Here is an 11,169-nt window from a genome sequence, read left to right as displayed (position 1 = left end):
GCAGTTGTACATCCTCCAAGGGGTCCCAGATTGGAGAGGGTGCAGGTTGGGCTGAGGGACACCCCACCCCTCCAGTGCACAAATTTTGTGCACTGGGCCTCTAGTTAAATGTATAATCATATTTGCATGTATATATTTCCCCTATGTATGTACATACTCACATTCATACATATTAGGTGTGAAGCTGGTAAAAATACTGAAAATGGGTTTTAGGAGTCTGCAGAGAATTGTGCAAAACTGGTAGAGACAGCTGTTTTGGTATGGAAAATATATTTTTTAAAAGGACCATTACCTACTAAGTGCTTCCTATGTAAAAAGGGGAATGACCTAATGCACTGAACTAGTCAGGTGTCATGAGAAAGAATCCTGTTACCTCTTTAGGCACAAAATATTGGGACTGGCACTAGCTGTCCTCCTGCCAGTACTGGAGGCCACATGGGGCCCTTTCCCTGAGCTATGACAGTGGTTTGAACTGGTCTCCTCATTGTCCCCCCTTATGAAACACCACTGAAAAGAAACCATGAAATACTAAGAAAGCATCACTGAATGTGTAATTGTATGTACATGTGCATGTATCTCCCTCCCCACACATACAGTGGATTTTATTTTGGATTGGCAAATGTTTTAATGATTTGCAATAATGCAAAGTTTGCTAGGGAGCCTGGGAGCAGGTGCCTGTTGGTCCAATCTTTCCGGAATGCTGAAATGCTGCTTGGCCCGACCTCCCGAATGCCTTTTTCTTTTAAAAATTAAAAAAATTTCCAGTTACAGTTGATATTCACTATTATATTAGTTTCAGGTGTACAGAATAGTGGTTAGACATTTACATAACTTATGAGGCAATCCTCCTGGTAAGCCTAGTACCCACCTGGCACCATACAGAGTTGTTACAATATTACTGACTCTCTTCCCTATGCTGTACTTCGGACATGTGTGACTAGGTTGTAATTGCAAATTCATGCCGTGGGCTTTGCACACGCGTTTCAGTCAACTTCCCCTCAGATCCTGGTTTTACCTTGTTAAAAAGGCATTCGCCATCCTCTTGTCTATGGAGCAACATCGAAGTCAATGTAGCCAGATATTTCAAGTCTTCTACACATTTAATCTTATTCTGTTTTTCAAGCCTTTCTTCTACTATGCTACATCCCTCTTCAGACTGCTCTATCCAAACTCACCTTGACCTTTTTCCATCTGCATCATCTGCCCATCCTCAGCATTGCTTCCTAAGTTTCTACTTATTTGTCAAGTATTGCATTTTACTAATTGCTCACCCCCTCCAGAAGTGATTCCCCCCTCCTCTATCTGAATGCTCCTCATGCTTATTTTCTGCTTTGAATGGAGAGAATTAGGCTCCCCATGACTAAACTCTTGTGGCAGCCTATCCCTCCAGTTCCCCCACCCCCACACCACAGCCTGAGCCTCCTGCCTCACCAACGGCATGGCTAAGGCATGTTTGTTGAACTTTTGATGACTTACAGATTGGATTCCTGTTGTAAATCATTACTCTTTAACTATAAGGAATAACTGCAAAGTTAAAGCAATGAAAATTATTCTGTTGAAAGCATGTTTGAAGATATAAGGTACTCAAAGAGATTATAAAATAGTTAAAATATTTTACATGAAAAAAAGGATAAACTCAGAACACTCAAGATGTTTACTTATCTCAATGGAACAAAGAAACATTTAAACAAAAATTGCCGTGCATGTTTAATGGCTTTAGAGCAACTTCTCCATATCACTATATATTAAGGACTGACTTAAATTCTTCATCTTTATATGTGAGAAAATAAATATTAACAGGTTTTAGATCTTTAATACTTTTACTATCAGCCCAGTGTGGAAGCTTATATCTAATCCAGGGGCATTTTGATTTACTGGATACTTATGAATTTCAAATAAATTTATATATCAGTAGCATATCTTTGGATCCTTGCAAATGTTGACACACACACAGCACTTGCTATAGATGCCGGGTGTTTATATAGTCACATTAAAAAGGGCCACATTTGCAAAGCATCCTCGAAACTGACTAGTAATTTTGCCTGTAAAACATAAACATCTTTGGAGTAAGTTAGGTTGCAATCTAATGAAGCAGATTTTTCAGTATATAAGCTTTTTAAAATCAAGCACCTTGGCAAGCTATGCCAAAATGCTGTCTGCCTCTAGAACCACTTCATAAACTGACATGGTTATTGAACAGTTACTGGGGCCTCTGAACTGTCTAACTTACAGGATTGGGCAGTAGGGAAATTTTAAGTTCAAAGAGTTCATGTTTACTTTTTGTGTGGAGCAGATCTGTGAGCCTATTTTTGTTTTTGATACACAGAGACGTATCGCTGTAGGTAACCTGTAACCAAAATAATAATAGGTGTGATAGAATTTTAAAGATTTACTTTGTCACTGCAATTATAGGGAAAGTAATTTTTATTACATGTCCAATGAAAGCAGATATTGTTCATATGAACTGTGCTACTTGACAATAATTTGCTTTGGCTGCGGATGAACTAGGTCTGTTTTAAAATTCTTCCATTGTGACTAAGTCATTAAAAGAAGGGAAAATGAACACCAATGACTTCTTGGAAATGCAAACTTAAAATTTCCAATTCTGTTTAGGGAGTTTAGGGACTTAGATGGCATATGAGATTATTAAATGCTTCCCTATTTCTGCATAGGAAGTGTGGATATTGCAAGATCTTTCAAGAACTGGTGACTCTGTTCTTTTGAACTGTTACTATCTTAGGTCATTTATTATTATGAAAAAATTCAATTGATTTTTGATAGATTTTAAAGGAAATGGAGAAGACAGAGTCTTGGGAGACATAATTTGAGCTCATAGATCATTTAGGTACTTTTATTGATCAGTAATGAATTCATTTATCACCAAAACATATGATATAATAAATAATGCTTTATATAAATGCAGAAATAAGAACCCAGTGGACTGCCATATCTTTCGGAGAAACACTGGTGACCGTAAGATGGAACACGGCTGTTTAAGCCAATCAGCGAAACTCCCCTGCAGAGAGGATGCTGAACGTTTTACTTTCAAGGCCATGCATTTTCGGGGGGTGGGGGTGGGGGCTACGTGTAAATAAGTGTAGGCTCACATAGCTCACAAAAGTTGAAGATTTCATATTTACTTTCTCTGATACATTAAATAACATTTGTTAATGGGTACCTCAGGGAGTTGTAAGGCTTAAATGAAAACTTGGAGCATAATCTGCAAATGTTTAATAAATGATAAACATTTTACCTTCTTTCCTAAGTATCTCCATTAGGGAACAAATGTAAATATATGTTAAAGAGGGCCAATCTTACCTAAGGATAAAATCTAGAACTCACAAATATTATGAATAAATCCATCCCCTTCTGCCAATTCATGTATTAACTTAGATTAGAATGGAGCAGTAAGGCATCCTCACACATCTGCAGCACAACTGATCTTCTACAAGACATTGCGTTTAATCAGACTCCTAGCTCTTTTGCTCACATTTTTGTTTTCACTTTCCCCTCGTAATGAATGTATGAACTGTGAGCACTTCAAGAGCACCTGATACAGTCCCAGGCTCAGAGTCAAGTTGTTTCCTGATGAAGGAATGCTGATTGTGCCCAATATCATTTACGTTTGAGAATAATCACAATTCAACTGAACTCTGAGTTTACATGATATAGGTTGCAAAAATTCCTGTATGTCTCAATATCACATGTAACTTTGTTTTCATATATATATATATTTCAACTGCGTAGGTCTGCAACAAAACTTCTCAGTTCATGTAGGCACAGTGATGAAACTATTAGTAAACAGTACCCCAGAATTAGTAACAGGACTTACCTTACTCTAGTGGAAAACCAATGACAGCAAATAATGAAATATAACACAAGTTAAAAAATGCCTTTCAATGCATGCAGCACTGTGATTAGTCATAAAAGTCTGATCAGGTTTAGACGCAATATAGGATTTTTCATCTCTTTTGAAAATAAAAATTAAAGATGTTATTCCTTATTCTTCTATATCTAACATATACATATATTTAACTTTTCTATGTAATGCAACATGCAATATTTGCTCATAACCATATGTCAAGGTACATGTAGCTATAGTACTACATTTGGCATAAATGTTGCATATAAAGTATAAATATAAAAGTACTGGTTTAATAGCCCCCATTAGTTTTATTTTCTGTTTTAAATTATATTTTTAGGAAATACTTATTTCTGAATATATTAAGGAATGGGCTTTTAAAAATACAAAGTCCTCTATATCAGATAACAATCAAATTTAATAAAGGATAAATATGCTTTGCAACAAATGTAATATGCTCATCTCCATAAATCATTTGTGCCAAAAATATGACAGTATCTTGATAATGAAGAGCATAAAGGGATGGTCATGATGGAACACATATTATTAAAATCTGATAAATGCATTTAAGATCATAGTTAGCAACATATTGGTTTTCAATTTTCAGTAAATGTGGTAATAATTTATTTTTTCATAAATCAATTCACACAGGCTAACTCTTTACTGAGTAATTTACTTTCAAGATACACATGCAAAAATTGGCCCACTCCATTATGCACATGACAGCTGGTGACTTAGACACGTACACAGGAAATGTGATGTGTGGATGAAATGCATAGTTTAGTGAGGGAGATTCTTAGGATAGAAGTATGAGTGCCCAACAAAAACATTAAGACAAAGAGTTCACTTTTATCCTAAGAAGAATCCCACCAGCATGGATCTTGTGAGGGATCTGCCCAAATGTATTCACAAACATTTACTGGAAAACAAATGTTCTACACTAGCAAATGAATTCGGAGAAATTAGGTTTCTGACACTTGATTGTCAATGATTGTGTTATGCTACATCATTCAGATGTAACAGAATGAGGACTTTTTGTAAGCTAGTGAGGCTGGAAAAAAGTGGCCTGTCAGTTTGGTTCATCTGTTCCATGGCAGATTAGTGAAGTGCTTTTCAAGGGCAGGTTTTATTGAAAAACATCAGAGTGGAAGATTACTCTCTCAAACAAGCATCAGGCATAAATGACTTTGCTTGTTAAATGCTAAATGGCAGTTTTTATCTTTATGGCGGGTGGGGGTGGGGGCTTGTCATTCTGTAGATTCATATTTATGAAACTCAAATCCTTCCACAGGGAGTATTTTAAAAGTAAGACATTAAATTAAAAACATATTATATATCTTGTTCATTTAGGATGAATTCCTAAACCTTGAAATACTTTCAAAAGTGCTAAATTTGTTCTCATCAAATTCATATGTCTTCTTGGTTAATATGGGCAGTACTGAGGTTAAATTCAAGATACCATGCATGACCAATTTTTCTTTCTAAGGATTTTTAGCATGTGTACTTTGGTGCACATGCACAAAAGTGAAAACTATGGTAATAAAGCTAGACTAAGGCCAGTCTTCACTCAGAAAAGGAAATACATTTAAAAAGTGTAACCCCTCCCCCCAATCCCTAGTCACAAATTCATATTAGTGTGTCTCATTAGGTAGGGCTTGTATCTCTTTAGATATGGACCTCAGTCTCCTCCCCGCTCCACACCTGATGAGTTAATATTACTAATTTATAGAGCTAAAAGTTATTATATAAAGGTATAGTGAATAGAGAGAATATATATATAAATAAATATATATATATTTTTTAAATACATTTTTTATTGATTTCAGAGAGGAAGGGAGAGGGGGAGAGAGAGAGAAACATCAATGATGAGATAATCATTGATTGGCTGCCCCCTGCATGTCCCCTACTGGGGATTGAGCCCGGAACATGGGCATATGCCCTTGACTGGAATTGAACCTGGGACCTTTCAGTCTGCAGGTGGGTGCTTTAACCACTGAGAAAACTGGCTAGGGCAATGGAGAGACTATTTTGAATTGATAGGAATTCTTGGTGTATTCCTTCTTTCTATTTCTAAATATACATCTGTGGTAGCAAAGTTAAAATTAGTAGTATTTGTCAATCATGACATGAGCTTGCTAGCTTCTTTGTGCCTCATTTGGTTGAAAGATTCTGGAAGTTTATTATATTACGTTTTTTTTGAATTCTCTGGAACTTCCTATGTTAAGCTTATAAAATCAGTGAATTATAGCTGCTAAGGGCATATTAACTAGTGAGTACTTTTTAAAACGTTTCATGATGCTTCTGAAAAGAAATACTTTGAAAGGATACAGTGGCATAAAAATGTTGACTCCCAAGGCAAGAGCAAAACCTCAAAGACATATTTCTGAAAATATATATCCTCTGTATTGCATTTTTTAAACAACTCATTTATTGAACTCAACGTCATGACGTATGTCTCTCCAAAAAAGGAAAAAAAATAAAGTCCTTTAATGTTAACAAATTTCTGAATCCTCATTAAAGAGATAGCATTTGCTTTTAAAACTATATATGTAATATATAAATGAAGTGATATGGTGATGTGTATAAAGTTATACTATTTAATTATTCTCGAAAGAAGATGCAGAATAAAACTCAAATGATGCAACAGTGTATGTGTGGCAATACTCTTTTATCACTGAAATGTGCTAGTGCCCTGGGAGTTTGAGACAATAATGCAGAATAAGAGCAGAGAGGTGCCTGGTGAGTTATACATTCTTCAAAGTATTAAAATTCTGGAACTGGAATGTACTAGTAAGTGAAGTCTTTACAAATACCGATTATTGCTCCAGAAACAATAGATGTGATCAATGTGATAGATTTCATACCATCTGAACTTGATTCTTGTAATAATATCATGATGTTGGTAGCGGCTTATAAAACTTAGTACCAACACCAGGTATTCCCGATTTCCTTGGGAGTTGTGTGGTGATGCTGGAGTTCTGAGGGCCACTGGGGCAGCAGGTCCACAGGAAGAAGAGAACAGAGTTCTGCCTCCAAGCGGTGAAGGGTTATTTCCTACCAGGGAGTATATTTGCACTTTTGACCCCATGTGCTCTTTAACTGTAGTCCAAGGGAGGGACTCATGGTGATGATACACCTCTGAAATCCAAGACAGATAACCGCAATTGCTTGGCTGGGGGGCAGGTGAAGAAATATCTACTCCAATTAAGAATTGTTATGCCTCGCTAAGGGCAGTAGTTAGCATCCTGCCTTCTTCTCAGGACTGTCACGTTTTGAAGTTTCCATAGGAGTTGGCAATGCTTTGTCAGACACAGGAAGCCCCATTAACGTAAACTGTCTTGGCAAGAGACTTGAGAGATATTAAAGTGGTTATTGACTCTAAATTTGATTCTCAACCAGTTTATTAGAATCACCTGAGGTGCTTTTAAAAAAGACTAATACTCAGGTCCCACTGCAGATCAACTGAAATCAAATCATCCGTAGAGATGGGCCTGGGCATTGGGACATTGCCCAAGCCCTAAGGCAGTGATGGCGAACCTATGACACGCGTGTCAGAGGTGACATGCGAACTCATTTTTTTGGTTGATTTTTTTTCTTTGTTAAATGGCATTTAAATATATAAAATAAATATCAAAATATACGTCTTTGTTTTACTATGGTTGCAAATATCAAAAAATTTCTACATGTGACACGGCACCAGAGTTAAGTTAGGGTTTTTCAAAATGCTGACACGCCGAGCTCAAAAGGTTCGCCATCGCTGCCCTAAGGGATTCTGATGTTTAATCAGATTGAGAAGCGCTGCTCTGAAAAATGTAGGCAGGGCAGAATGGCTCTAGGGATGATTTTTGGTCTATTTGGACGTCGCTCTCTGGCCTTACCATGTATGCATTCATTTTAGAAAGCAGGTTATTCTATTCTCCTGGATTAATGCAGTCTGAGGAAATTAGTATCTAAGTAAGACATCAGCCTCATATATAGATTCAAAGAAGTCTGGACGGTTGTTTGAAACTTCAACTTTGTCTTGTGGAGGCAGAGCCCAGCAAGTTGTCCAAAGCAGCAGAGCGCACAGTGGGGGCTTGTGTAGGGACCAGGTTGCTCTTGGGTTGGGGGGTTGATATGGATGCCATGCAAGCAGGTGCCTCAGTGAAAACTAAGACAAAGGCTAACTCAAGACTGAGAAATTCAGCTCATGGCTATGATTGAAAGAAAACAAATCTGGTAGTTTTCCTACCAATTAATTATACAAATTTGCTTTCAAAATGACTGAAATCAGCCAAGGGGCTGATTTCGTTATTGATTTGGTAAACAGAATGAACATTTGAACCTATCTACCGAGAAGATTCGCCTCTCCTTGCCAACCACTTGGAGCCATCAGTCCGAACCCGTCGAGACATAAGCATTCCAGTTCTACAGGGACTAGATTGTTAGAGAAAAAGCAAGTCATCTCTCTGTGCAACAGTCAGCGCGGCCGGTGACAGTGGTGCCAACCTTACTACCGGGGGGAGACCAGAGGGGAACACCCTCCCCTTGTTAGGTGCTGGGGCTGGTCAGGAGGAATTTGAAACCTCAAATTCTTTGTTCTAGTTGCAACCATGTCATTAAATGGAAGACAGCCTCAGGCATCTGTCGCTGAGAAGGTGTTTGTAACTGGGCACATGAACTAGTAATACGCTGCAGATTAACCAGTACATATCATTTCCCTTCCAGGACGTCATTCCATTTTCTAAGGCAATCCAGATCTGGCGAAGGCATTGTTTCCCATTTACCTGGAGACTTTGTTTGATCCAATTTAACTAGTATTGTCAAATCCTTAAACATTTTGCGTATTGCGCTTTGTAAGGTACATTCAGTTACACTGGGGGCTTTCTTATTTCACATCCACTCAAGTTATAGATTGAGTTGCTGAAGAGTGTCAGCCAAAATCCTGAGGGGATCTCTTCAGGAACAGTTCTTACTGAATTAAGAAGCATGTCATATCAAAGGAATGCAAACCTTTCTAAAATGAACATGGGATGCTACGTATGAGATACTCACAGGACAACCTCCACGTGGTCCAAAGCCCATTGATCGTGACCTGTTCCGTTGTGGCGTGGTTGCCACCAGCGTAATAAAACTCCTTTCATCCGTGCCTCCCTGCATCACAGACAGATGGACAAAGAGATTAAACATGAGAAAACAGAGACCTCTGGTGTGTGGTCTCCAGACTTGACATACAATAGGCTAACCTAAATCAACAAAACTTTGGGTATGGATTCAGATTTGCTTAGGTCACAGGACGCTTCTGAGAAGCATTAAATTTTATTGGCTATTCAAGGACTTGTAATGCGTGTACCCCTCTCCCCCTTATTCCCCTTCCTACACTAGTAATGGGAAGAGCCACTCAGTCAACAAACATCATGTGCCTTCGGTGTGACGAGCACTGTGCTAGGAGCTAGGGGTACACAGGTGACAAAACGCTATGCAAAAGTGACATAGTTGCCTATCTTTAGAAAATTTCACATTAAGCGTACCCAGCAGAAATGAAAAATGTCGTTTTCGACATGACTAGAGATACTGGTTAGAGGAAGGAAAATATGAAAAAAGCACGGTTGTTATGCTCTAGTCCCTCTTGCCCGATGCCTTGCTTCAGTTTCTACCTGTTATCCTCATAGGAAACAGTAACACAACTTTGGAGATCTGGGTTAGTCTTGGTTCTGCCACCACTATTTTGGTGGTGTTGGTCCAGTAACTTCAAATTTCTAGCTCAAACTCTGATTCTCATGGATCTTGTGTGAGACAACGCCTCCCCATTCCGACCACTTACAGGGGGACGTTGTAAGACACCCTCTGAGCCTGTGTGAAATCCTTGGGCTGGTGCTGCGCGATGACGTGCCAGGTGATCCCGTTGTTGACGCTGTACTGCAGCAGCACGGCCTTGTCCACTGCGTGGGGGCTGCTCAGGTCACTGTTGCAGCTGTCCGTCTGCGATGCGCTCCCGATTTGCAAAACAAACATGATTTTGCTGAAAAACACAGGGGCAATCATATTTTTAAAATATATATATTTTTATTGATTTCAGAGAGGAAGGGAGAGGGAGAGAGAGATAGAAACATCAATGATGAGAGAGAATCATTGATCGGCTGCCTCCTGCAAGTCCCCTACTGGGGATCAAGCCCGCAACTTGAGCATATGCCTTTGACTGGAATCGAACCCGGATAGTTAAAAATAGAAGCATCCAGTCTTATGACTAAATCACATTAGTAGTAAAATTTGTTTATCTTTTACAGGATACATATGAAAAATAATCTCGAAAAGGCTCGTTTCCTACACAAAGAAAGCATTTCTGACTTTCAAAGATCTGCCCTCTTTTTCATGATGCTGGAAATCTTGTTCTAGTATTTCACCTGAAACTCCTATTCTCTGAAAGGTATAAGCCAAACAGGCAGCGGAGGACATGGAGAGGACAAGGAATAAAACCACAATATTTATGCTACATGCTTCTTTTACAAGTAGCTGCAAGCTGAGTAGCATCTACACAAGGATAAATCATCACGCTATTTTAGGAAAGGACTTCTGGAGATCAGAGCAGGAGGAAAACTGCGTTAGACACACTGGCTCTGGACCACGCCTGCTATTCCCTGACATGCATGTCCTTCTGATTTTCACAGGAGTCCTTACCCATAGAAGACACAGTTTTTAGGCATCGGAGATCTATCCTCAGTGATGCACAGAGTAGTTCCACTTAGGGTAGATGTCAAATAAAGCACTAGACTTAAGACTTGTAAGTGCACACATTAATTTAAAACAAAGTTATCTGTACAACATGGTGTGTAATTGTTAGCTAAGTGGATAGTTGTAGCTCTATATGGGTCAAGGAGAGAATCAAGTTGTTTCTAGATGAACTAAGTCTTGTTGATAGGAAAAAATGGGACTGGGGGACACACCAACTTTTGGCATCTCCACAGTTACCATACAGGAATCAATTTTATTATATTTTGATTGTTTATCATAGCAAAGGCCCCAAACCTGCCTTTATGCCTCTGAAAAGACATTACTAATATTTTCCAAAGTGAAAAACCTCAAGAAAACACCCACATTCCTATTAACCAAATATTTAATTCTCAAATATACTTGGAGCTACTGAACAGCTTTCAGCATTCGAGTACTATTTTAACCCAGTACTCTACAACCTTTAAAGAGCCTGGGGATCCTTCTTGAATGAAACAGACAAAAAGCTGTGTTCGCACTGGCTACGGTGGCAGAGCAGGGAAGGCCAGGTGGGGAAGGAAATCCAACCCCCCGGGGTCTCTTTTTCCTCTGTCCCTTCC

General features: G+C 38.7%; 1 protein-coding gene across 1 annotated transcript in view; it reads right to left on the bottom strand.

Annotated features, from left to right (window-relative positions):
* RELN (reelin) overlaps positions 1 to 11,169 on the bottom strand; it is a gene marked incomplete at its 5' end in the record, with an annotated part of 426,427 nt that overhangs the window by 1,547 nt on the left and 413,711 nt on the right. Inside the window, 3 exons of the mRNA XM_015571214.1 lie at positions 3,833 to 3,838; positions 8,897 to 8,995; positions 9,666 to 9,863. Of these exons, the coding sequence (XP_015426700.1) occupies positions 3,833 to 3,838; positions 8,897 to 8,995; positions 9,666 to 9,863 (303 nt within the window). The remainder of the gene's footprint in view (positions 1 to 3,832; positions 3,839 to 8,896; positions 8,996 to 9,665; positions 9,864 to 11,169) is intronic.

This window comes from Myotis davidii, unplaced genomic scaffold, assembly GCF_000327345.1.
Source record: "Myotis davidii unplaced genomic scaffold, ASM32734v1 scaffold125, whole genome shotgun sequence".
Lineage (NCBI taxonomy): Eukaryota > Metazoa > Chordata > Mammalia > Chiroptera > Vespertilionidae > Myotis > Myotis davidii.
This window is presented reverse-complemented; position numbering and strand designations above follow the sequence as displayed.